At 31.0% G+C, this 26917-nt stretch overlaps 4 protein-coding genes across 5 annotated transcripts; 1 reads left to right on the top strand and 3 right to left on the bottom strand.

The window, feature by feature from the left end:
* The first annotated feature begins 381 nt into the window (after nucleotides 1-381).
* On the top strand, nucleotides 382-5150 carry LOC114175348 (monocopper oxidase-like protein SKS1). The gene is made up of 9 exons (XM_028060145.1): nucleotides 382-673; nucleotides 1629-1738; nucleotides 1836-2106; nucleotides 2212-2350; nucleotides 2927-3293; nucleotides 3638-4003; nucleotides 4086-4164; nucleotides 4435-4634; nucleotides 4721-5150. The coding sequence occupies exons 1-9, from the start codon at nucleotides 533-535 to the stop codon at nucleotides 4827-4829; spliced, it is 1782 nt and encodes a 593-aa protein (XP_027915946.1). The 5' UTR covers nucleotides 382-532; the 3' UTR covers nucleotides 4830-5150.
* Nucleotides 5151-12141: 6991 nt separating this feature from the next.
* Nucleotides 12142-17362, bottom strand: LOC114179857 (NAC domain-containing protein 7-like). Of its 2 annotated transcripts, XM_028066339.1 has the most exons (4): nucleotides 16797-17362; nucleotides 14718-14901; nucleotides 14356-14627; nucleotides 12143-13102 (listed from the first exon to the last, which is right to left on the bottom strand). In XM_028066339.1, the coding sequence occupies exons 2-4, from the start codon at nucleotides 14875-14877 to the stop codon at nucleotides 12485-12487; spliced, it is 1050 nt and encodes a 349-aa protein (XP_027922140.1). In that variant the 5' UTR covers nucleotides 14878-14901; nucleotides 16797-17362; the 3' UTR covers nucleotides 12143-12484. The 2 variants fall into 2 exon arrangements, with proteins under 2 accessions (XP_027922148.1, XP_027922140.1); XM_028066347.1 differs by lacking the exon at nucleotides 16797-17362 and having other exon boundaries at nucleotides 12142-13102; nucleotides 14718-14895.
* Nucleotides 17363-21171: 3809 nt separating this feature from the next.
* LOC114164858 (pectinesterase-like) lies at nucleotides 21172-23717 on the bottom strand. The gene is made up of 3 exons (XM_028049633.1): nucleotides 22826-23717; nucleotides 22393-22689; nucleotides 21172-21557 (listed from the first exon to the last, which is right to left on the bottom strand). The coding sequence occupies exons 1-3, from the start codon at nucleotides 23709-23711 to the stop codon at nucleotides 21172-21174; spliced, it is 1569 nt and encodes a 522-aa protein (XP_027905434.1). The 5' UTR covers nucleotides 23712-23717.
* An 844-nt stretch (nucleotides 23718-24561) lies between these two features.
* LOC114179081 (pectinesterase-like) lies at nucleotides 24562-26712 on the bottom strand. Its single transcript, XM_028065295.1, has 2 exons — nucleotides 25736-26712; nucleotides 24562-25381 (listed from the first exon to the last, which is right to left on the bottom strand). Exons 1-2 carry the CDS (start codon nucleotides 26646-26648, stop codon nucleotides 24687-24689), a joined length of 1608 nt encoding a protein of 535 aa, XP_027921096.1. The 5' UTR covers nucleotides 26649-26712; the 3' UTR covers nucleotides 24562-24686.
* Nucleotides 26713-26917: the final 205 nt, after the last annotated feature.

The following is a 26917-nucleotide window of genomic DNA, read 5'->3' as shown; positions in this document are numbered from 1 at the left end:
TTGTCAAATTTATCAAAATTAATTTTATCAAAAATAATTTTCCTTTTTTTTATGGCATATCAGGTTAGGTTTTAATAAAACTCATATGCTCAGTACAAGAACTCGCATGCTCAAAATTGCAAATTCTCTATACATGAAAATTAGTAATAGAAACTGAAGAGACCAAAGTATTAATATAGATTTTTGAATTTATGTTTTCAAAAAGAACATCAACAGACTCAACCAATTACTAATTACTGGTAAAAAAATAATCAATTAAAGTCCACCCAATAGTAGCACTATCTTTTTGAAATAATAATTTTATTTTTATTATTTTTTATTACTACTATTATTATTTTATTTTATTTATTTTTCTTATAACAAGTCATGCGTTAGAAATATGCAAATAGCCGTTTCTTCTCTCTTTCTCTCTCTCTCTGATTTTGTAGAAACCCAGAAACTTTTTCACAATCATAAGATGCTATATAAATCGTAGCAATAACTTTCCATTGGTAACTTTTGGTGTTCTGCGCACACACTTGAAAAAATCACCATGAAGATGCTTCTCTCTGCCTTCACTCTGTTGGTGCACATTGCTCTGCTCTCAAGACTCTGTTTTGGTGGCGACCCAACGGTTTACACTGAACTTCGCGTCTCCTACACCACTGTTTCCCCTCTGGGTGTTCCTCAACAGGTTTCTTCTTCCTTCTGTTCTTTCTTTCCCATTGAAATTTTGTCGCTTTTTCATCTGGGTCACTGCAAATCATCGAACCCACTTCTTTTCTTTGAAGGTTTCGTTCGGGTTGTTGCTCTTGTTTTCTTTTTGTACTATTTGTCAATCACACGCGTTTAATTTTTTAATTACGATCTCTCTTCAGCTTACGTCCTCATGCGTGTGTGCTAGTATTCTTTAAATGTTAAGAATGCATGTGAAACCAGTATATGGAATTGGGCTTCTTCTGCATAGCTTGAAAATGCGTCAAAACGTAGTAGTCTCTGTTTCGCAATTTTTTTTTTTTTTTTCAGTTTTGGTTTTACTTCTGTTTTTCTTTTCATCCAAATAAAGATTAAACAAGCTATTTTCTTGATGAACTACATGCTTTACGCTGTATGAGTGAATATTGAAGCTTTTGGAAGGCTTGGGGTGAGGCCCTTGTGGGATTTTAGTTGAGATTTGTGGGATTTTTACACACGGTTTTTTAGACTCCCTTCCCCAATTTTCACTTCTCTGTTATTTTGTCATTTCCATTAATTTCTTCAATTTCTTATTTCATTTTATGTAAGTTTTTTTTTTTTTTTGGTAATTTGATTTAGGGTAAAATATATTCTAGGTCTTTCAATTTTCAGTCAAAATTTGTTCTAGTTCCCTATACTCTGAAAACTAGGATTTTGGTTCCGTGTCTTTTATTCTTGGTGATTGCTAGAACTTTGTCAGTGAGACTGAAGATTGATGAGGACGAAATTCACCAAATGTCAAATGTACATGGACCAAAATCATTTTTTTTAAGTATTAGGAATAAGACTATTTTTGACCGGGAACTGGGGAGCCTAAAACACATTTATCCCTTTTGCTTTACTTAATTTTACTTCAAGTATAATATTTAGATCAAAATTTGACTGATTTCAGTGTTGGAAAAATATGATTACAGGTCATAGCCATCGACGGGAAGTTTCCCGGTCCTCTCATCAATGTTACAACAAATAACCATGTAGTTGTGAATGTGTTCAATGGATTGGATGAAGAACTTCTAATGACATGGTTGGTTGGTTCCAGTGTTATATTATGTTACTTTTCACTTTCTTTATTATCTGTGTGTTTTATAATTCAACAAAGTTGTGATTGATGATTATGGTAGGCCGGGGATTCAAATGCGGCGAAATTCATGGCAAGATGGAGTCCTTGGCACAAATTGTCCAATTCCTTCCAAATGGAATTGGACATACCAATTCCAAGTCAAGGATCAAATTGGAAGTTTCTTTTACTTCCCTTCTCTTAATTTCCAAAGAGCCTCTGGTGGCTTTGGTCCCTTTGTTATCAATAATAGGGAAATCATCCCAATTCCTTTTCCACAGCCAGATAAAGATATTTTCATTATCATTGGTGATTGGTATACTCAGAACCACACGGTTAGTCATTGGCTTATGTTAAATGTTTCCTTTTTGTGAATATGGGAGATGGAGTGCCTTGTGATTATTTTTTCAATTCCTATTGCATTCATTTTGAAAATGTAGGCCCTTAGAGCAACACTTGATGGTGGAAAAGGCCTAGGGATACCAGATGGTGTTGTCATCAATGGGAAGGGACCTTTCCAGTACAACACAACTCTTGTTCCTAGTGGCATTGATTATGAAAAAATCACAGTTGATCCAGGTAATATCATGTCCCCTTCTATTATATTTAACCTCAAAGGTATCATGAAGGTCACTATTGAAACCTGTGACCTTTTTTTCTCTCCTTATTCTCAAGATCTTTTCAGTTTGTATTCCCTTTTATGTATACTTACTATTGGACAATTTGGTGCCTTAAATTGCTTTCACCTGTTAGTTTAGTGAACAATTCTGTCCTCTTTGTAACATTATTTGCACGGTCTCAAAAGGATCATTTTTTGATATGTATGACCGTGTCCTGTTTTTGATTGCTGCATGATTTCTGTTAGCACAGGAAGTGTATGCTTTTGCTTCCTTTTTCTTATACTGTAACGGAGTAGTTTAGCACAGGAAGATAACCATATTGCATCTACTAATGATTTTGGAGTCTGTTGTGATTAATGGTATGGTATAGCATGATAATATAGATTGGCCTTTGCTGGCTTCACGTGTTTCGTAAAATCCATTTTGAGTTATTTCCCCCCCTTTAAGTATTACAATTGCTTTTTCATCTAGAAATTATCTTCATAGTGGTGTGGAACATTTGAGTATTGACTGAAAGTACAAATGTACATGGCAGGCAAGACTTACCGAATTCGTGTCCACAATGTGGGGATCTCAACTTCTTTGAATTTCCGAATTCAAAATCATAATCTACTGTTGGTGGAGACAGAGGGGCATTACACAACTCAATCAAATTTTACCAATTTCGATATTCATGCTGGCCAGTCTTACTCTTTTCTGCTTTCCACTGACCAGAATGCAAGTACAGACTACTATATTGTTGCCAGTGCCAGGTTTGTGAATGAATCATTGTGGCAGAAGGTTACTGGTGTTGCAATTTTACACTATTCAAATTCCAAGGGGCCAGCAAGTGGTCCTCTGCCTCCCCCACCAGATGATTTTTATGACAAGACTGCTTCGATGAACCAAGCAAGAAGTGTCAGGTTTGTCATTCAGAATTTGATATCATGGAGAATGCAGTTAATGTTGTGTTATCCTTTGATCTATTTGTCCTTTGGTTCATCTGATATTCCGTATAAAGTCGATATATTTCATTCTGGTATATGGTATTCAATCTAAATGAACTGATTCCTCAGCAAATGGTTTGAAAATTGAACTGATAGTATGAGGCTATGTGATGTCAAATTCATGCACTACTAAATCATTTTTATGAAAGATTATGATAAGTTTAAAGGACATAAACATACAAGTTTCTGTATTTTGTTTATTATTTATGTTTTCACATATAGTTGTGTATGCACTGAATCTTTCATGTTCTGTTGAGCAGACAAAATACATCTGCTAGTGGTGCTCGTCCAAACCCGCAAGGATCCTTTCGGTATGGATCCATCAACATAACTGATACTTATGTGTTAAAGGTTACTTCACTGGTGCCGATTAACGGTAAAAATCGGGCTGCTATTAATGGAATCTCATTTCTCAAGCCTGACCTTCCCTTTCGGCTTGCTGACCAGCATCAATTAAGAGGAATATATAAGCTTGATTTTCCCAGCAAGCCAATGAACAGAACACCAAAAATTGACAGATCAATTATCAATGCTACGTACAAGGGCTTCATTGAGGTTATATTGCTAAACAATGACTCCTCTATTCAAAACTTTCATCTGGATGGTTACTCCTTTTTTGTAGTTGGGTGAGAATCTCTTTTCCTTCCTTTTGTTCTTTGGTGTACACAATATTGTCTGTGGTCACATAACATTACTTCTTGAATCCAGGATGGACTATGGTGATTGGACAGAAAATTCTAGAGGTTCTTATAACAAGTGGGATGCAATATCTCGCAGCACAACTCAGGTAAGAAATTGCCACCCTAAATGTAAAAGGGTTATTTGGTGGGATTGGACTATTTCTACAGTGAAGTTGTTTTCATGTATTTTTCCAATGCTCGTGAAAACTAGAAGCTTTGATGCATATAATACTTGGTATGAGATCTAGTTAGAAACTGATAATATAATTGTATATGTAATAAAATAGTTTCATTTTAGAAGTGTTAAATGTTTCAAGTTTTTCGTATGATTTAGAGAGTGAATTCTATGTTAATGGTTGTTTGTTGATATTGGTCAGGTTTTTCCAGGAGGATGGACAGCGATCCTGATATCCCTTGACAACGTTGGATCATGGAACCTGAGATCAGAAAACCTGGACAGGTGGTACCTAGGCCAAGAAACTTATCTTAGGATCATCAATCCAGAAGAAAATGGTGACACTGAGATGGCTGCACCAGATAATGTTCTATATTGTGGTGCCCTCAAGAGCTTGCAGAAGTACACCTTATTTCTCATGCTGCATTGATACTGTTTTATTACCTTTTGTCTTCTCTTCTTAAATGTACTTTGTCTTTTACGTGCAGGACGAATTCTCATTTTTCTGCAGCTTCTACTCTGGGACATAGCTTGAACCTTTTCTCATTGCTTCTGGGAATTTTTTCTGCTGTGATTTTTCTCATCCAAGCTAGCTAAGATTCTGTTCTTCTGCTCTGTTGACATTTTTATGATTCTCAACAATGTAGTTATAGGATTGTGAAAAGGGTGGATTACTAATTTCTTTGTCTAAAGAAAGTTCAAATGTTTTTTGTTTAGCTATGTCATGCTTTATACACATTTTCTTTGTTTAGATGGTTGTCACCAAAAGCTCATTTAAAAGGCTACTTGGATTTGGTCAATTTCAAATTTCAATCCGTGCTATTATTCTGTCATGTAGTGTACTCAAATTTGGGTGCATTTTAATTCTTTGTTTAGAAAATGTACTTGTTGGAATTAAACAGATTAATAATTGTATAAGTTTGTAGCAGGCTTTTGTTTGATTTTGCTGTAATTGTTTTTTAGTTGTTAGACCATAGATCTAAATAATTAGTTACGGATAAATAATTTATTGAAAATTTTGAGTGGAGATGAAACCCTTTCCAAAAGTAATTTTTGTTGAATGTGTATAGTAACAAACAATCTTAGAGGTCCACCTAGGACATGGTTAAGTGCACATCATGGAACACTTTCATAATTGTTTATTCATTTTGTCTTTGTCTCCTTGTAGCTTCACTTCCCAACGCACCTTCATTTATTGCTCACCAAATCCAATTGCCAACATAATCACTACCCACTCTCTTTATTTTTAGTTTTGTCGATTTCTTTCAAATTTTATTTTTATTTATGTTTTTGTAAAGTTGAAAATTATATTACTTTTCAAGAATTTGAAGAGAATTAAAGTATTTCTTTTATGATCTATAAGTTTGTGCTTGAATATATTAATTCAATTCTGATCTAACTTTTGTATAAAGTAAAAGTCTTTCTATATTTTTTCAAACAAAATTTTGTGATGGTAAAATTTATTTTCGTTTCAACGAGGAAAGCAAATTTAGGATATGTTTTAGTGGATAGAGAAAAATTGTTAACATTCAATTCTCATTCTTTTCATATGCGTTAACATTAAAATTGTGTGGAACACCACGTGCAGAGTTTCATTCAAGTGGGAATGTTCCAGCAAGCCACAAAGTCAATTTTTCAGTTTTTATGAGAATTTGAGGTTCCAAATGGTCACTAATAAAGTATATAAGTAGAAGATGTAGTTAAAGATGGTTGTGTAGTTGTATATAATGAGCAATGACATGTATTCATACTCTGGTAAATTTATACAACCAATTGATATTTACTATTTTGTCCACTTTTTTTCTTTTATTTTTATAATTACTGATGAGTTTTTTTTTAAGAGAGGATTAATCAGATAGAATTCATAATTGTGATCTGAGTCCGATCCGCACAAAGAATTAATATTAATTAATATTAATTTCAATTAAAATATTTAAGATAATAAATTTATGAGTTTTTTTTTTCTTATATACTATTTAATTTTTTTGTATTTAGTCGATGTGAGATTTATTTATATTTATATTTAAATGTTCAACAATTATAAATGTTCTTTTATTTCTATATTTTTGAAAACATGTTATCAAGTGATTGTTTGAATGTCAAAGAAGTTGTTTTTCATTAAGTGAGATATTTTTTATTCACATAATGATGAGCACTAAATAAAGATATTTGAAGAGATTAGAAGATTATTAAAATGGAGACATTTAAGGAAAATTATAGTGAAGGAAGGGGCTAGAATGAAATCTATTGAAGAAACAAAAGTAGAGATGATCGATAAAGAGAAGTCTGAGAGGATAACAATAATATTTAGTTACTCTTTTTTTTCCTATATTCTCTCTTTTATCTTTATACAATTTTTCATTTTTTTTTAAGATTTATGATCTCTTTTATCTCTATATAATTTTTCATTTTTTTTTTGAAGATTTATGAAAATTTCGTGAATTGTCTGACTATATAAAATTGCATTCTATGATTCTATATAAACAACAAAAAATAAAAAAATGAAGTATGAATATAACAAGAGAGCGGGGAGTTTTTTAAATCTATATACAAATAATGGGTACATAATTCAACTAAAAATGATGTAAAAATGAAATTATTAGATTGAGAAATGAATTAGTAGAAAAGGGTTCTTCTAGTGTGAAAAAATGGGGTGAGGAAAACAATCCAATAACCATGAACTTGACATGCGCCTACAATGAAATATTACTAAAAATTCTTATATTATATGGATATTTTTTTTTTCAAATTTGTTAAGAAAATTTGTAGAAAAGACTTTTTACTATTATTTTTTCTAGGAATCTTAATTGATGGGTAATTCTTTTGTGGGTAATTATTCCCTACAAAATTATAAAATTCGCAAATATTTCTTACAAAATTTGTTGCGAAAAGTGTTTTATATAAAATATTTTGCAAACAAATTGATAGCAATTTCCTACAAATTGTTTTTCATAAAAAAATTTATAAGTATTTCCTAAAAAAAAATAAAACAAAATTAACAAGACATATGAATTTTTTTTAATAGTGAAAGGTGAACAATTCATTTAGTAAGAAATAACTAAAAGGATGCATGAGAAAAATAACCAAGAGGTTTCAATGCAATTAGAAACTTTAATGAAATGAAAAAGTATACACTAAAAGTATACCATATATAATTTTAATTTCCATTTTTATTTTAACAATTTATAATTTTGATGTAATCCACAATTTTATCTACATTTATCCTTTATATTTTAACTTTGGTAAAAATCTTCATTTATTGACTGAGTCTTCATTTATGACCCATTAACTGAATATACAAGATCCAAGTTTCAATTACACCAAATTAAAATAAACAAGTTATGTGTCAAATTAAGGATTAGACCGAAATTTTGAAAATTTTAAAATAGAAAAACTAAATGTCTTTATTTTGAATTAGAATAAAAAATTAGGGATTATTGAACAAAATAAGAAGATAGGGCACTTGCATTTACTTCTAATTATTTTTAGAAATTTCTATTTATTTTTTCATGCATGTAATTCTTATAAGAATTGGTCAACTGATTAATTATTAGATACATATATTTTGAATTGTATGATGAATATGTCAATTGAATTGGTTCTCATTTTTGGATTTTAGATGAATATGTATTTATATGATTCAATGGATGTGGTAACATTCAACAACTCCAAGTGGGCATTTATATTTAGATGATAATTGTGTAGCTGAAGGCCAACATAATAGCAGCCACATGCATATGATTTACTTGGATTTCAATGAATCATGTTTAATCCTTCATTTCTTCCATTACAAACAATGTATAGTAATAATAAATAAATAAATAAATAAATACTCCACACACCTTAAGCTCACAAAATTGTTGATCCACATAATTTTGTTATTTATTAAAAATATTTGATAAATAAATAAAATATATAACTAAAAGTCCACTAACTTTTTTGTCATTAGATTTTTATTTTTGACATAAATAAGGAGTACAAGGTTGTTGATTATAGTATGAAAATTCATATATTTATTAATTAACACTACTAAAATTTTTTATATTAAATGAAAATTTTCTTGCAAAGTTGTTAAAAATTTTGCAAGAAAAGACTATTTCATCCTATTTTTTTTAAGAATTTTAATTGACAAATAATTTCTTCGTAGGTAATTCTTTCTTACAAAATTATAAAATTTGCAAATATTTTCTACAAAATTTATTACGAAAAGTATTTTATACAAAATATTTTGCAAAAAAATTTGACAGAAATTTCTTGTAATTTTTTTTCATAACAAAATTTATAAATATTTCTTACAAAAAAATTTTCAAAATAAAATTGGCAGAAAATATAAATTTTTTTAATAATGCAAAAGAAAAAATTAGTGCATGTGAAATTATAATAAATAATTAACTTTGACTTAGAACTTTGTTTTCCTCCATTATTTGATTCTTGAACTCATTCACTGTCTCCCATTTTTATGCATCTCTATCCCTCTTCTCATGAGTGTGTTGTCTGAGAGAGTGCTTTTTTAAGAAGATAAAATCACCAACCATGACTTATGTTAAAACAATTCACAAATGATTTTTTTTTTCTTTTTCCTCCAAAAATCAGTTTCCATGAAGACCCTCTTCTGTTTCTTCTTTATATATATTAAACCCTAGATTCCTATCTATCATCACCATATATGGCTCTTTCTGTTTCTTCATTCTTTCAATCCACCATCTTCATGCTCAATTACTACTATACTAGGTTATAGTTTCTTCTGGTGTGTGTGTGTATAAGTTATACCTGAGTTTTTTCTGAGCTTCTCCATGCTTATTTCAACTTCCTCTTATCAGTTTCAAAACTCCTTCATTTGTTGCTTCATTAAAGTACAAGTTTTCTAAAGCTTGATTTCATTTCATGTATATAGACTTTAATTACTTTTCTTCTTTCAGTTTTCACCTTCTTTTGTTGCTTCAGCTAAGTTACCTTATATATTTGTGATCACTTTTTTTTTTTGTTTATATTATTTTAATCTTTGTTTTGTTTACCAACCTAGTCAACATCATGCTCCTTCTAGAGTAATGTTGTCAAAGTTGGCATTTTTTTTTTCACTTGACACGAGTACTCATTTTCTGTTCTTTTCTGTACTGCTGAGTTGGTTTTTAACCATCAGCTCTAATACCACTTGTTAGGTATACAGAAGGAGTTTCACTGAAAGAATAAACACCAATATGATCTGAGCCTAACTACATAAGGCATTGACACCACTCTCAACCCAAACCTTAAAGCAATGAGTTTATGAATCTTTATTCTTGTATAGTGTTCTACTTTCTTTCTCATTTCTAACCAATGTGGGACTTAGACTCATACTTGAATTCCTAACATTTTATTTTATTTAGTTAACATCAAATCTTGTAATGTCTCAACAATACTATGTTACATATGTCAAATATTCACAATAATTATATTTACCAAGCATGTGTTACTACTATTGACATCAAATTTCTTTTAGAAATACAAAAATTATTTTTTGTTAAAATCATTTTGCCTCATCTAGATTGTGAAATAACCTTTTTCTGCTCTAATAATTTGGTTGCATGATTAGGTGGTACATGAAATAACTAGAGAAGAAATAAAAAAATGTATGGTTGATGTTTTGCTTGGCTTCTAAACCTTGTTGGAGAGATTTGATATATAAAGCATATGATTACAAAACTTGTTTGTATATATTGCGAGACTTGGCAGCAAAGCATGTGTTACTAATATTGCTGGTATAGTGGGCCAAAACTCAGATTCAAACCAAATTTTATTATTCTTACTATTGCTTCAATTATTTCATCATTGGTAATTTTTTTAAATAATTATCGTGTAAAATTGTAGTACACACACATAGTGATGTATGTTATTATGCAAATGGACCACAGTCTAAAACTATCTTATACATTTTTTTCCCTTTGATTTATTAGAAAATAAGTTTTAAATCAGTACATTACCACAAAATTGACTTCATAATATAATATCAGAATTTATTTTATTTTCGTTTTATTATGTTATTTATTATCGAATTATTTATAAATATTTAATTACTTGTAAAAGATGTACATTTTTTAATATGAAACTCATATAAATTAAAAATAAAATCAGTTTATAATATACGAATAAATATAATCTTAATTTAATTTGAAATCGCTCTCTATCTATATAAAGAAATATTTCTTTTCGTAAACAGTTCTTACACCAATTTTATTTTTGTAATATAATTATTAACTGATTTAAAAAAAAATTATTAAGTTATGTTGTAGAAGTAACTCATATTTTAAAATATTTTCTATTTTTTGTTTTTCTTTATTGTATTTATACTTTATATTGTTAATAGTCAAGTAGTTTTTATTAATCTCACTAGTTTTTCTTTATATATTAAGTTAATTAATTAACATATATTATTAATTTATAATAATATAAATATTTAAAAATGCATACACACAATCTTATTCTTGATATTTATAAAATCCATTCAATTTTACACTCTTTCTATCTCTACTTATTAAAAATTGGAACAGATATAACTTGTGGTGAGAAAATGTCTTTGTTAATTCAAATTTATATATATTTATAATTTCTTTACATCCTACACTTTTCTATGTTTAACTTGTTTCTTTTTCATTACATGGGTTATGTTATTATTTAATTTCTCTCCCCTCTCTTATATAGTGTTGGTTGATACTGGACCAACAAACTGTAACTAATAATTATACCTTTTCTTTTATCTTTGCTGCCAAGGAAAGGGAACATGCAGTACAAGGATGTGCCCACATGCTCAGGTGAACATAAATAATTAACAATTCACTCGAATTCATATTTAAATCTATCACAAATATTCTGTTCTTTAAATACACCATAAAATAACTTTTTTTTTTGTTTGTGACTATAATACTATTAAAAAAATTATATTTCCTGTTAATTTTGTTTTAAAATTTTTTTCGTAGAAAATACTTACAAATTTTATAGTGAAAGAAAATTTGCAAAAAATTGTTACCAATTTTCTTGTAAAATATTATGTATAAAATACTTTTCGTAATAAATTTTATAAAAAATACTTGCAATTTTGTAAGAAATGATTATCTACGAAGAAATTACCTATCAATTAACATTTTTAGAAAAAATAACAGAAAAAAAATTTTTTTTTATAATTTTTTTCAATAAATTTATAAGAAAAATTTCATATAATATAAAAATTTCCAGCAGTGATCGACCTAGAAATTGGACATACTACATTGATTTAATTTATGATGGTTGCGATTAGGTAACCATTTACAACAATTTTCATAAATAATAATGTATAAAAAATGTTACCTTTTAATAATAATAATTGTTTGATTTATTGTAGATCTTTTTACACCAGGAAAAACTTTGTACTTGGCTAAACAAACTTTAAAAGAAATATATATATATATATATATATATATATATATATATATTTCAGATAAAATCAATTGAAAATTTCCTTTAAATCAATTCTAAATTAGAAATTATACTATGAAATAATAAGATAATATGGATAGAGGTAGGCATGATAATTCTCCTAAAATTATGTTATTATATATTACATGAAATGATGAAATCAAAATTCACTCTCACTAACTATAGTGTAAATTTTAGTCATGACAATGATTTGTTTGCAGGAATAAATAAATAAATAAATAAATATATATATATATATATATATATATATATATATATATATATAGATGAGGAGTTGTTTACTGTTTTTTATTTTTTCTTTTGTATATATTACTTCATGACCAAATAAAATATATGAACTTATCAGAAACATTTATTCCATATTATATATACAAATTAAGAAGGTGAATAATCAATAAGTTGCTAAAATTCAAAATAATTACCAACATAAAAAAGATAAAGAGTTCATTTATTCTATAACTATTTGATTTGAATTTAAAATACAAACATAACAACATCTTAGTGGCTAGAGCCATCTTCTTAAACCACACAATAACTACAAATTCTGCAGCAAAGCTTATATCTCTCATGGGAAATATATGATCATATATCTACTAATTATTTTTCTATTCCAATAAATTTCCACTTGTTGCTAGCAAGAGGTGAAGCCAAAGAGTTCACACATGCACTAGCTTTAATGTCATGTATTTGATTTCACTTATTATGTACAAGAAATTGTAATTTATTTTTTTTCCTTCTTTTCTGATATTAACTAATAGTACTCTATATCAATAGTATAAAGTCAACATCAATGGAAGCAGCCACTATTTCCACATGTCAATTGGACAGCTTGAGTTTGAAGTTGAGGCATTTTCAGGCATCATTTCCTCCTTCTCCATGTCTCCCAACTGTTCAATGTTGTCATTGTTCTTCCCAAGAAACATGTTGTTGTTGTTGTTGGTGGAGTTGGTGTTGGTGTTTGAGAAACTGTTCTCTTTGGGTGCATCTTCCTGACTGAGTTGTGAAGCAACATACTTGTCAAGAGCTCTCCAATCTGCAACTTGTTCATTGCCACTGTTTCCAAACACTGTCTGAAAATTTTGTTGTTGAGCAGAGTGTTGAACTTGGTGCATGATTGAGACTTGGTGCATGACATGGTTTTGTTCTACTACAGCATATGGTGTGATTGAGTTGGATGCAGATTGAAGCAGTTTTTGGTTCTCCAATGGAAGGTGGAGATGGTAGGGCAAATCTAGCTCTTTCTTGCATGGATATGGAAACTGGTAGGGCAAATTATTAGGTTGAGAACTTTGCTTTGGTGAATCCATGTCTTGCATGAAAGAAACTTGTTCATCGTACCAACATGGAGAATCATGCTCACTCAGTTTTCTCATGGTTGTTAGTCTCTTTTTGAATACTCTACACACGACCCATCCTTCTTCCTGCTTTAAACCACATCACATTTCTTTAAATCTTTAAATCAATTCGATCATCGTTCGTTGTACTCAAAACAGACAAAAACGACTACAAATATTGTTATATAACTATTCATAAAACTTCACTAATATATCAGGTTTAATTAGTTGGATGGTACCCACTTTTGTTTAGATGTATCAGTTTGATATCCGCTTTTAAAAATGTGTCAATCTAGTCCCAACTTTTGAAAAAGTGTCTTAATCAAGTCCCTTTCAAACAAAAATTATTAAAGTCGTTAACTTAATTCATGACTTTTACCATTAAGTCTTAATATAAGTATCAATACTTAATTTTGTAAGTTATTTTAAATATCAATACCGGTGTTAATAATTTTTTTGCTGAAAATAACTTAATTGAGACATCTTTTCAAAAGTTGGGATTCAATTAACACATGTTTAAAAACGAATACCAAAGTGACACATGTAAATGAAAGTGAGTACCATTCGACTAATTAAACCAATATATTAACTATTGATAAAACTCCAACGACTAATATATTAACCATCCATAAGACTCCATCTTCGGTTAATTCATTCAAGAAAAAGAAACCATTCCCAACAAAAGAAAAAGGCATTCATGTAGAAAGTAACCAAGAAAACAAGAAAAAGTTATGGCTTAAGAGTTACAAAAGCTAACAAAGGATCACAATAATTACACTTACTTCCATAAATCCACATTCTTAATTTTTGTATTCTCAGAAGAGAAACTCTTGAGAGCACTTTTATTTTGATCTAATCACGCCCTATATGTTTATCATAGAGTTTTGTACACTTTTTTTCCAGTTAAAGAAATCTTAAAAGAAATAAGCATGACATACAGACATCATATACATGAGAGCACTCAACATGCTTTCTGGTGCAATCAAGTGCAATAGTTTTGTCTGATACATGATGCACCAACTACATACATAAATAATGAAAAAACAATGTAATGAATGATTAAGTTTTAGAAAAATGATTTTTTGACTACTAAATTTTGACAACTTTCTCTTACAACCTTAGGTGTCATTCTTGAAGTAGTTTTTTATTTTTTCATTTTTTAATTTTCAATTTTCTAAAACCTGTTAGGATATGTCACACCATGTTATAAAAGAAAATTGTCAAAATTTAGTAGTTAAAATATTATTGTCCTAAGTGTTACTGCACTGAAGTAAACGATGAGAAGAATAACTTGTTTCTCACTAGTTATATATGAATGTAAAATAATTTTTGAAACTTGCCTGGGGTGTGCCATTTTCATCTGTTTCAAGTCGATACTCGTGCATGATCCAATCTGATTTTTGTCCATTGGGGGCTCGACCTTTGTAGAAAACTAGGGTTTTCCTCATTCCTATCAACTCATGCTTTGAATAGATAGCTTTGTCTCTTCCAGTTGCTTTCCAAAACCCTGCTGCAGTTGCTCTATTTGTTCGAGTTCCTGTTGGATACTTCTTATCTTTGTGGCTGAAGAAGTACCATTCATTCTGCTCTTCTGTTCCTATTCTGCAAAGTTCTTCATATTTCCAAAACACCAAAATGTATGTATATATCAGTGTCTTTCTTGTTAGGTTTTAATTCTACAATCCAATTTTTTTACTATTACCTTGAAGATCCCATGGCTCAATTTTATATAGGTCAACATCTTTTATCACATCTAGGTCAATCCTTCTTGAGGAAACTTTCTTCCTCAGGTAGTAGTCAACAAGTTCCTCATCAGTTGGGTGGAACCTAAAACCAGGGGGAACATGAGAAAAATTATTCATATTCTCCCTCTCTCCTTTTTATCTCTGCATCAATACAGTGTTAAGAAGAATCCAAGTGAGTATAAGTCTGACGTTAATAAAAATAACAAAGATAAACACCATATAAGAAACATCAATCTTTCGGAAAAAACCCATCATCTTATGTGTTTTCTTGCTATGCCTAATTTATAATGTTAGTGATGTAGTTGGAAACTTATTTTTATCAAGTATATTTTTGTTAGGAATCCAAGTGTGAGTCTAAGTCTCACATTGACTAGAAATGAGAAGGTAAAACACTATATAAGTATAAAGACCCATAAACATATTGCCTTATAAGATTTTGGATTGAAAGTGGTATCAATGTTTTATGTGATCGGACTCATCTCATTGATGTTGTATATCTCCAGTAAAACCCTCTCTATAGACCTAACAATTTGTATATGCTTGGCTTTCAATCCACATTTTCTACAAGTTGATTATAAATATAGCATCATAAAAACAATAGAACAATTGGCACAAGAGAAAGTTGTATGTTTCTGAATGCCAAAACAATTGATCATCATGCAGATAGTGTTCTATTGTATCTTTAAACATAAGCTTGTGTTGTTCTAAGGAAATAAATGGAACAAAGGGTAAGAAATGCATGCAGAAGGTTTAAAACCTCTAAAGTCCAATCAAAGTATATTAATTTCTATACTTGATCTATGTCTAATATAATGCTTACTTTATAAATTTTATGCAGATCTAGACTCTGCTAGCAGCTTAATGACATTAGGGTTTATTCCTTAGCTCATTTCTGGAAACATGCAGAGAATAATTTTTTAACCTAATTCACCATGAAGGACGTAACAAAAATTGTTTCCATAATTTCTTTCAACTTTCTAACATAATAGTGTTTTACTTATTACTCCTACAATTCTCTTCTTTTGAGCAATTATATATATTTACACATTACTTACTCTTATAAAACAATTTTTACGGGCATCATAAAATAATTATTGCATTTTTTATCTGATAATATTATTTTTTTGTTTGAAAGCAGTCCTATATCTAATATTAGTAACAATAGTTAGAGATAACAAAGCTTAAATGTTTCAATATATATTTCCTTAGCATAAAATAGCATAAAATGAAAGTATTTCCTCATATTTCTTGTATGCAATTACAATCTAGCTAGCTATTATATATGCAAAAGATTAGCCGAAAAAAATTAAATTATGCAACACAGAAATGAGGAACACCATTATTTGTAATCAGAGATGTCTCGGAATAATTAACATAAAAGAGTAGAAACAGAAAAATAGAATGATTGTTGGATCTATGAAAAAAAATTCCCTAATTCACAAGACGAGACTAGGGAATAGCACTTTTCTCCATGTCAGTATTTAATAAAGAATGTGAAAATGTTGAAACTTGTGGAGTTCAACAAAACGTGTGATCCAAATTTGATTCTTGTTATAGAAATATATAGATACATATAGATATAGATAGATGTAGAAAAAAGCATGGATGGCCATGATTATTATGCATGTGAAATGCCTACATAGTCAGCAGACATGCCTCAATAGACATGCACGATCCACTACACATAAGAGAACACACACTCATTGTGATTCCCACTAATTCATAATCCATGCTCCCAAATGATAAAGTTCATGAACCATATCATCAAGCATAAAGAAAATGGAGATTCAAAACGCAAAAAAAAATGAATTAATCACAGTCTTTTCTTCAACCACAGACACCAGAAGTTCTAAATCTGCAAAATATCTAAAACTTTGCACCTATCTAGTTGCAGCACAAACATGTAAGTATGTGTACAACAATGAACCAAAAATATACATATATAGGTATGTGCACCATATTAAGAAGTAAGGTGAAAGAGAAAAAAGTGTGATGTGAGAGATCTCATAGATCAAGCAACAGATGAAAATATCTACCTTGATTTCTCTCTTGGAAGTAGCAGATCAAGTGGTGCAGTACAAAATCTTCCACCAAAGATGAGAAAGTTTCTCCCTGATTGATTTACCGACGAATTTTAAACATTATCGATGAATTTTGATCGTCGACAATATCAGTTTTTCTTGTAGTGATATAAAAGACAGAAGACTTTGTATGCAACAAGAAAGTTGAGAGAAAGAAGAGATTGAGAGGTTAGTAAGAAGAAGAAAAGGGTGAAGGAAAGAAAAAGCAAGTGATGAAGTATATATATAGTTGTTGTTGTTGGATTATTGGATTGTTTTCTCTTAAAGAAAAGGAAGGGTGAGATCAGATAGATCTCATTGTCAGGGAGAGCTGAATTGGTGGAAAAGCTTTGAGAGAAAAAAATGGCAGAGAAAGAGAAGAGAAGAGAAGAAAGGAAAGGAAAAGAGTGTTGTGCTGCCACCTCTACCCGCAACCGATAGAGACAGAACCGATTAACAAAGAGTGAAGAATGCAACAAAGGAAAACTCTCTGAAAAGGGTTTTTCTTTCTGTCTATTTTATCAGGAATCTGCAGAAACAAGTTTCACTATTTCTGAATTTATGTGTGAGAGGCAAAGTGCAAATGGTGAAGGAAGAAGAGGAACTAATGTCTCGGACCAAACACCAATTTAAAGATGGCAAAAATTCAATTCATATAAACTTTTGAAAAAAGTTGTATGACACCATTTCACGACCATTTGACAATTCTTACAAAGTTAAAATAGTTTTAACAGAAATTAACTTTTATATTTCTAGAAGAAACAAAAAGTGAATAGTAATAAGAAACAGTATCAAATAGTAGTAAAAAAAATGTGGTACCAAAATACCAGTGTCCTAAACTTTTACACGTTAATTTCTTGAGTGATGGCATACAAGTATATCTATCTATTAACACTTATTGTTTTCCCAATCTTTCTTTTTCTATTACATCATATCACATGTTGTATTTGCACTTTTTTCTTTTCCAAATATTTTTAGAGTTTATTGTGTTACCAAACCTTTTCCCATTTTTTATGCAGAAAGAAACTTTTGTGCAATATTATAAGTTTATATATATATATATATATATATATATATATATATATATATATATATATATATATATATATATATATATATATATATATATATATATATATATATATATATATATATATAAAAATCAATTGCTTAAAAACTATTGAAGATGGTTAGTTTCTAGCATATCGAGTAAATATAAAAATATAAACACAAAAAAATGTTATGAAAATGAAGAATTGATTGAAGTGTTGACACTAGAAATATTAAATAAATCTCTTGAATTATAGGAGTTTAGATTTAGATTTAGACATGCATCATGAAAATATTTATAATTTTGTCTAATAATATAGTATTAGAAGATTTACAATTTTTCTTAAAAAAATTGCAGAGATTGTATGCGGTTTTTGTCAAAAAAAAAAATACACATTCAAAAAATAAAATTTAGGTTTAAATAAATTTTACACCATGATAGATATAATGTGGTAGTAATTAAGCATTTTAAGTTTTATCTTTTTAATTCATACATTAACCTCTAAGTTTAATCTTTTACTTACATTACTTATTATAAGGGAAACTATAATTCAATAAAAAAAATACAAAAAACAATGCATTTTGATTTCCTCTTTTTTACACTCACCTTAAGTACACCATTTTTTTTTTTAAGTTTCCTCATTTTTAGTAATGAAGAAAAGAGAGTGAAAACATATGTATAAAAAAAGCAATGCGATGAAATGAAAAAAAGAAAGATAAAAAAAATGTATCAAACAAGCGTTTAAAGTTTAGAGTTGATCAGTAATCACATTCATTAATAACACCTCAACTTTACATAAAAGAAAAAAACACATTTTTTTAAAAAAGTATATATTATATAAGAAAATTATATATATTTTGATTACTATTTTTTGACTCCCATCATTTATTTCCTGATATGACTTAGTATGGATCATTGATTTTTTTTTTTAAAAAAAATATAGTGGTATATTAATCAATGACCCACGTTAAAACACATCAAGACGTAAAAAATGAGAGTCAAAAGATGGGAGACATATTATTATTGTCCTATTAGTAAGTTTGACCTTTAATAATTCATACCAATCTTTAATTTTTTAAATAAAACTACCAAAAAATACTCAAAACATTACCACTTATTACATTTATTATCTTTTCTCCTTATTCTTTCTTATATATTGCTATCTCCTATGGTCCATATTCCATGTGCAATAAAAAAAAACATTTTAATCTGCTTGACGTAATGAAACAGCTTCCACACTGAGTAAAATAAAATAAAAAACAAAAAAAAAGTGAATTAATTCTCACACAAATGAGGCATGGTGGCCCCTCCTATGTTCCCAGTGTGTTCATAGACCCTACCATTTCCACAATGTTGTTGAATATTTGTAAACTGTGATGACAGTGTTGTGATGATGATACTGAGAATGAGTGACTCTGAATCTCATGTTCTTCTGTTAATGTCTCTTTCTAATTAATTCTGCATAAGTGATGGTTGTTCCACATATAATTAGGTTAATCATACTTTCAGACACCTAATTTTTCAAGGTGGTTCCTAGGCAGAAGAACTACAATGATGCTACCTGTTTTAATCATTATCTTCGTAAAAAGTGGAAAATCTTAAACCCATAATTATTTAACTTGTAGTGAGACAAAAGTAATGGATGAATGCAATACTTTAAAGTTAGTAATTAAGTCTACTCATACTTTCAAATTGTATCTCACTACGTAATCAACATGTAATGTCACTCGTAATTTCTTCTTATATTGAAGGGTATGCAGAGTTTTTGTAAAAGAAAAAATATTTTATATTGAAATTATTTTTTTTTCTTCATAAAAGTATATTAAAAAAGAAAGTTAGCTTCAATGTTTTAAGAAAGTTATGTATTTCTTGCAAGGAAATAAATTTGACGCCTTTATTTATTATTGTGTTATTCTTATTTAAATAAGATTTAATCAGTAATTTAGTTTTTTTATTTAAATTTTTAATATTTTTTGGTTCTGTATTTGTTTTATATTTAATTGAGTTTTTTTTTTTGTAAAGAGATTAAATGTAGTCAAAATTGTAATTAATACAATTTAAATATGTCAGTGTCAAAATTTAAGTCTCTTACATATCAAAATTTGAGTAATTTTCTATCTTTGAATTCTACACATGACACTATTAAAATGAAAGATAATTAAGATTTTGACACGTGATACTTCAAAATAGTGTTAACCTCAATTTAACAAACGAGACCAATAGGGATTTAGTTAAATAAAAAAATATAGGAATAAAAAAGAATCAAAGAATTAAATATAGATTGCTAATTAAACCTTTAAATGAACTTTAAATGAAGGTGAAGTCAAGTTAGGTCAAGCTAAAGGTTGAGTCGAGTTGATCTAGTATGAGTTGGTTTAAGTTGAAGGATCGAGCAAAGTTGGCCTAGGTCGAAGGGCTGAATAGAGTAGACTTAGACCGAAAAGTCGAGCGAGGTCACTATCGAAAGTCAAGCAAATCAACTTGGGTCAAAGGTCGAGCAAAGTTGATCCCAAATGAAGGTTTTGTCAAGTGAATCTTAGTCGAACGTTGTGTTGAGTCGACTGTAGTTGAAGATTAAGTCAAGTTGATCCCAACTAAGATTGAGCTGAGTGAACTCTACTAGTTGACAAAAGTTAACCTAAGTCCAGGACAAGCTAAATCAGCTAACGCATGTCTAATAAATCTAATATTCAAGTATGTTAGATCGATCTCATTGGATTTAATCTAATTGAAAAAAATGGATTAAACCAAATTGAATCGAAAGAAAAAATAAAAATGTTATCTGGTTAATATATAGATATAAATTATAGATCCAATTGGACCTAAAGTGGATTTTGAAAAAATCAATTTATGTCCATCCTTACTCAACAAAATTTGACAGATTGACAACAAATCTAACAGAGAAGACCAAATACGTAATATATGTTTTGGTACCCGAGAGACCGAAGGATGTTTTCAAGAATAGCTAGTGTTTTGGTGAGAAATTTGGTGAAAACTTATTGTTATTCAATAATTGTATTCTGATACAAAGATATACAAAATAACCAAAATTATGTATTTTGATAGCCACCTCTTTGACATACTTTTAATATGACATTTCTTTAATTTTTATCTATAAGAACTAAAACACATATATAACCGATGTTATCATTTCAATGCAATTAAATACATAGAACTTCTGGTGGTGGTTTTTGAGTAATCAATTTGATTAAAAGCTTACATAACAAGTTTGTATTATAACAAGTTATAAAAAAGAACATAAATAATTAATTAATCACCCCTTAATCATGTGATCCTTAATTAGAAAAATGGAATGCCTGTGTCTGGTAACCATGATCTTCCACCAATAAAATTCTCAACTGTGAATTTGGAAGCTTCGGTTGCACTTGTTATGGCATGGAAGCCACGCCATTTCACTCTGTCTCTTGTGGAAGCCCTAGGGCCAAGGTTCTTGAACTCTCCATAGTACAAAGTCTCAAGGGCAAAATCGTCTTTCCACTCCAACCACCCTGCAGGCTCAATCAATTCATCAAGGTAAGTTTGCAGGAACACTGTCCTTGAATACTCCCTCCATGGCCTTCCCAAGAAGGTCTTGAAGGAACTCAACACAGGGGCTAGGTCTTGAGCAGCCATAACACGTGAATTCTGAATGCAGATCCCAGTGTTCTGATTTGGATCTGTTCTACCTGTTCACAGTATATAAAAGTATATAAAACGGTTAAATATATTTTTGATATCTTAAGTTTAAGTGAATTTTAGAATTAATTCTCTTTTGAAAATTTATACCAATTTAGTTATTTATTTTTAGAAATGTGTGGATTTAATCATTTTTACCAAATTTTGTTAAGTTTATTTGACATTTTAAACTCATTTTATGATAATATTTGAGTTAACATTGAAGCGAAAATGTGTCGAACGGCGTAAACAATTCAAATACTATAATGAAATGCACTTGAAACGTTAGATAAACTTAACAAAATTTGGTTGAAAAGACTAAATTCAAGCATTTCTAAAGATGAAAGATTAAATTAATTAAAAGTTTTGAAGATTGACTAATTCCAAATTTCACTCAAATTTGAGAGACCAAAAACATATTTAACGCTATATAAAATAAATTCTTCATTTTGTTACACACATCTAATATATTGGTGAGTTGTGTATATTATAAGAAAAACTGATATTACTGACAGTTAAAATTTGTCAGTAATTGTCAAAATCCGTTAGTAATTATAAAAATCCGTCAATAATTTCAATTTTTTTTTGTAATAGGAGTAAAATAAGTTGGACATTAACTAATAAAACCATAATGATACTATGATTCTCATATTTTACTCTCTCACATGATTTAGAATGGGTCATTGATTAATATATCATTATCTTTAATTTTTAAAGAATTAATTATACACACTAAGTCTCACTAAATCAGGTCAAAAAATAAAATATGAAAGTAAAAAAATAGAAATGAAAGGATAATTTTTCTGATAAAATTTAGTTCTCTCTTTTCTTTCTCTTCCTTATTACCTTGTGCTGTTATGACGTTTTTCTGTTTTTGCATTGGTCTTCTTGCGTAAATGTTGCAGGATTGAAAAACCACAGCAGCGTTGCCAAAGATGAAATCCACGGTGCCATAGATGTAGCAATCTCTGTAGAACTGTCTCTGAGAGTGCACATACAGAGTGTCTTGGTACCCTTCAAACCCACACCGATAGAACACTGAGAAGTCACCACCACAACGCACCGCCACTGCTTGGTGCTTCTCTGGACCTGCACTGTTGCGAAATGTGATGCCACGTCCAATGAACCCATCTCCTCTGATCGCTGTAAAAGATACAGTAACTTTTTTAAGCAGTTCTAAACCCAGTATTTTTCTGGTTAAGATTTGAATTTTAAGTTTAATTCAATCTCACAAAATTGACTTTTGTAAAATAGATTTGTATTCAAAGAAAATTCTTACCGACGGTTGCCGAATCAAAAGTGGTGAAACCTCCTCCGACACTTCGGCTACCAGAAATGATGGTGAGCTTTATACCATCACCATACAGCATAACATTCTTCATGGAATTCTCAATCTCAATGTTTTCATTGTAAACCCCACGTTTCACATATATCACAAACCTCTTCTGGCTCATCTTGGGGACTACTTTCAAAGCTTCTCTGATGGTCTCAAAGTTCCCAGAACCATCTTTGGCCACAACAACATCTGGTATAAACGATGGTGGCGACTCCAAAAGCTTCCTGTCATTCGGAGATAACCATGTGGGGAAGCCATTTTTGTGAGTCTTTGGAGGAATGAAAGAAGAAGCATTGTTGAGAGCCAAAAAGTCACTTATGATCTCTGAGATGTTCTTGTTGGGAATGAAGGGTAGAACGTTGTTGACAACTCGGAGCTCGTGGAACCCTGTTTGGCACGTGTCGATGTTGGTTAGGGCTGTGCTGAGCCATGTTTGGAGATCATAGGTTGAGCTTTGTTTGGTAGGGTTAAGTGCTTGGTTGAGAAGGTTGATGGTGTCTTGGTAGAGGGTTATGCAGTTTGACCATGCTGTTTTTTCTTGCTTGCTTCTGCATTTGGTTCCCAACCACATGATCTGAATCTGGGCTTCCACTGATTGCTGCATTGCAATTCTGAGAATGAGGTTCTTGAACTGAAATGCCGTTTTAGGGATATCATCTTGACGAGGCTCACGATTTATCAAGGCAAAATGCTTGCATGTTTGAGGATGTGGTGTTTTGTTGCACCAGAAATCAATGGTGTTAGGGAAAATATTGCTTGAAGGGGATGGGGAAGATAAAGAAAACAAGGATATGAAGACAGTGATTAGGGTAAGGCTTTGTTTGGCCATTGTTGCTGAGATTTCTCTTGGCTAGGTAAATAATGGTAGAATTAGGGTTCTTATATAAATGTACAAATATATGTTAAAAGTTACTCAAGAATCAAAAGCAATTCGGTGATTAATGCCGGCGAGATTAATTTGTAGAGATGAAAGTGATGGTTTAACATCCATAATTAAGTCAAAATAAGATTTACTTGAAAATTATGTATACCCTCTTGGAATGAAGATGGGAGTATGAATTTAAATTCTATATTATATTAATTAAAAATCAAAAAGTTAAATAATATATATAAAAAACAAAGCATATAAACTCTTTATTTTAAGTTTGAGTTAATTTTTGAATAAATATAATTAATTTATGTTTTGACCTCATGAGGAACGTTGAAGGCTGTGCATATGAACTGGTTAAAGCAATGTTAAACTTATTTTGACTTATATATAAACTCTATTAAGCAGATTTCTTGGGGTTGCCAAAGGGTAGTCACATACCACTATGGTTGACTATAGGCTAATCAATTAAATCAAGCATTTTAAAAAATGGGTTTAGTTTATCGTTCCAAAGTATATCTAATAAATCCTACATCGTTTAGGAGCTGTTATGACCTTTTAGATGAATTTGGATTGGAATATGAACATTTACATAATAGTCTTTTTAATTTGTCTTTCATTAGTATTTTTTTTCACAGTAAAGTTCTATAGACGTTCACCATTGCTTTTTTGACAATTTTGACTTAATCAAACTTCTTAGCAGAATAATATGAATTTCCGATATTTTTCTAAAGAAACAACATTCCGTAGTTGTGAAGGGGAGAAATGAGAAAAAATAAAAATAAAAAATAAAAAATTATGTATGTTCTCACAACGATAAATGAATAACAATAATAAAATAAAATACAGTACAAATGGCGTACAAAAGAATATCAATAGTATGCGTTTTTACACAAACTACAACGTATAAAAACTTAGTTCCAAATATATCAAAGCTCAAAGCCCAGAGGTAAATGGAACAGTGGTAGAGCCCAACCATGTTGGGCCTGCAAGGAGGCGTGTAACGGTAAATTGGGACGCTTCAGCAGGGCTCGTGATCACATGAAACCCGGGCCATTTCACTCTGTTGGTTGTAGATGCACCAGGCCCATAGTTTTGATACTCACCATAATAAAGTGTGTCTTGGGCAAAATTAGTACTATCCCAAGGGGACCAGCCCAATGGGCTCACCAAGCTGTCTATGAAAGTTTTCATGACCACAACTCTCGAGTATTGTTGCCAAGGCCTACCCAAGAAGGTGTTATATTTGTCAACAACGGGCTTGAGATCCGGGGCGGCCCGAATTTGAGAATTGTGGATCGAAATCCCAGAGTTTTGAAATGGGTCGCCTCGACCTTGGGCCGTGATCATGTTGGCTTGGCCCTCTAAGGGTTTTCTTGCGTAAATGTAACAGTTTTGCAACACCACTGCTGCATTGCCAAATATGAAGTCAACGGTGCCGTAGATGTAGCATTGCCTGTAAAATTGGCGTTGTGCATGGGCCATGAGCGTGTCTTGGAAGCCCATGATGGCGCACCGGTAGAAGACGGAGAGATCGGAGGCTGACCGGAGCGCCACCGCCTGACCCTTTTGAGCTCCGGCGGTGTTTTGGAACGTGATGTCCCTTGCAATGAAGTGGAGACCATCTATGCCTGAAATTCGGTAATTCAAGAGTAAAGTTAGGGTTTTTCATCTAAGAACAACGTTAAAGAAAAAAGAAATGTTAGAAGTGGACTTTAAGTTTAATTCAACTCCACAAAACCGATTTGTAAAACGAGGTTTGCATCATATACGTCCTTATGCTGAGTATATTCGTGCGTGGAACTAAAAATTAGTCGATGATACTACGATAAGCTTTAAATGGACTGATATCATGTTAAAAGTGAGATTTAAGTCTAACTCAATTTTACAAAACCTGTTTACATTATGAAATTATCTTATCTTTAGTCGATGAGAGACTTCTTCGACAAAAAGAAAAATAAAAAGAAAGATGAAAACTGACTCACCAGCAGTTGCAGAGCTATAAGTGGTGTAACCCTGTTGAACACTTCTGCTACTGGTGATTACAGTGTTTCTGATTCCATCACCAACCAGCATGATGTTATCGTTGTGCACAGCAACCTCGATATTCTCCTTGTAAACCCCTTTCTTCACATGTATCACAAACCTCGTCTTCACCTTCCTCTTTGCCGCAGAATCGAGGGCATCTTGCACCGTTCTGAAATCCCCAGAACCATCTTTCGCCACCACTGCATGAGCCTTTATCGTTGTGGACTGCAACAGTTTCCTCTCCGGCTTCGAAAACCAACTTGGAAACGCTTCTTCGTGAGCCGTTTCGGTGTGACGGTCGTGTTTCATGAAGTCCATGTTGATGGCCAAGCTGTTCCTTATCATCTCCGTCACATTGTTGTTGTTGTTGGGAGCCTTAAAATCTTCGACACCTAGTTCGATGGTTCCGTCCTGACATGTTTGAATGTTGGTGAGGGCGGTGCTGAGCCATGTCTGTGCATCAACGGAGGAGCAGTTTTGGTTCCCGTGGAAGCACCCGAGGGTGCGGTTGAGGTGGAAGATGGTTTTTCCATAGAGCTTCAAGCAGTCACCATGAACGGTTCTGTGGTTCTTTGTTGGCATGCTGGTTTGGTCAGAGTGAAGTGCTTCTTTCTGCATGATGAGAGCCTGGTTCAGGGCATGTTCAACGAGCATTCCTCGGAAGATAGTTCTGTGCTTGATCAATGTAAAATCGTGGTTCTTGGTTTGAGTGGTGGTGATGTAGTATTTGCATGGCACAGGGTGTGGAGTTAGGTTGCACCACCAATCTACGTTGCTGGATGAAGCTGGTTCTCTTCTTGATGATGCTACCGAGAGGATTGAAGACATGAATAGCAGTGTGATGCATAGTTTTGCAATAAGGGTTTCCATAATTAACAAAGTTGTACGTGAATTGTAGTACTTGCACAACAGAGAATGTTTGATATGTTTTTGATTTGTAATGGTTATGGTGATGAGATTGTGTTGGATGTATATATATATTTATGTGGAGTGTGGAAGGGGTAAACGTGTGAGCTGAATAGAAGAATGACACAGATACAAACTGTGAATGAAGTTGCAAGAAAGAATGAAAGGATCACAACAATGTTATTTTTCAATTGCTTGAATGAGTGCAAGTGAATTAGGGTTTGCTAACTGTG

This window comes from Vigna unguiculata, chromosome 1 (assembly GCF_004118075.2).
Source record: "Vigna unguiculata cultivar IT97K-499-35 chromosome 1, ASM411807v1, whole genome shotgun sequence".
NCBI lineage: Eukaryota > Viridiplantae > Streptophyta > Magnoliopsida > Fabales > Fabaceae > Vigna > Vigna unguiculata.
This window is presented reverse-complemented; position numbering and strand designations above follow the sequence as displayed.

What these genes read in the sequence shown, in the direction of transcription:
- LOC114175348 (XM_028060145.1), top strand. Translation starts at nt 533, where the DNA reads ATGAAGATGCTTCTCTCTGCCTTCACTCTGTTGGTGCACATTGCTCTG. An exon ending in GAAGAACTTCTAATGACATG is followed by an intron (nt 1,739 to 1,835) that starts GTTGGTTGGTTC and finishes TGATTATGGTAG; the next exon opens with GCCGGGGATTCAAATGCGGC. An exon ending in GCCCTCAAGAGCTTGCAGAA is followed by an intron (nt 4,635 to 4,720) that starts GTACACCTTATT and finishes TTTTACGTGCAG; the next exon opens with GACGAATTCTCATTTTTCTG.
- LOC114179081 (XM_028065295.1), bottom strand. Translation starts at nt 26,648, where the DNA reads ATGGAAACCCTTATTGCAAAACTATGCATCACACTGCTATTCATGTCT. An exon ending in TTATAGCTCTGCAACTGCTG is followed by an intron (nt 25,382 to 25,735) that starts GTGAGTCAGTTT and finishes ACCGAATTTCAG; the next exon opens with GCATAGATGGTCTCCACTTC.
- LOC114164858 (XM_028049633.1), bottom strand. Translation starts at nt 23,711, where the DNA reads ATGGCCAAACAAAGCCTTACCCTAATCACTGTCTTCATATCCTTGTTT. An exon ending in TTTTGATTCGGCAACCGTCG is followed by an intron (nt 22,690 to 22,825) that starts GTAAGAATTTTC and finishes TATCTTTTACAG; the next exon opens with CGATCAGAGGAGATGGGTTC. An exon ending in AAACGTCATAACAGCACAAG is followed by an intron (nt 21,558 to 22,392) that starts GTAATAAGGAAG and finishes TACTGTGAACAG; the next exon opens with GTAGAACAGATCCAAATCAG.
- LOC114179857 (XM_028066339.1), bottom strand. Translation starts at nt 14,877, where the DNA reads ATGAATAATTTTTCTCATGTTCCCCCTGGTTTTAGGTTCCACCCAACT. An exon ending in TGAGCCATGGGATCTTCAAG is followed by an intron (nt 14,628 to 14,717) that starts GTAATAGTAAAA and finishes GGAAATATGAAG; the next exon opens with AACTTTGCAGAATAGGAACA. An exon ending in ATGAAAATGGCACACCCCAG is followed by an intron (nt 13,103 to 14,355) that starts GCAAGTTTCAAA and finishes GGTTTAAAGCAG; the next exon opens with GAAGAAGGATGGGTCGTGTG.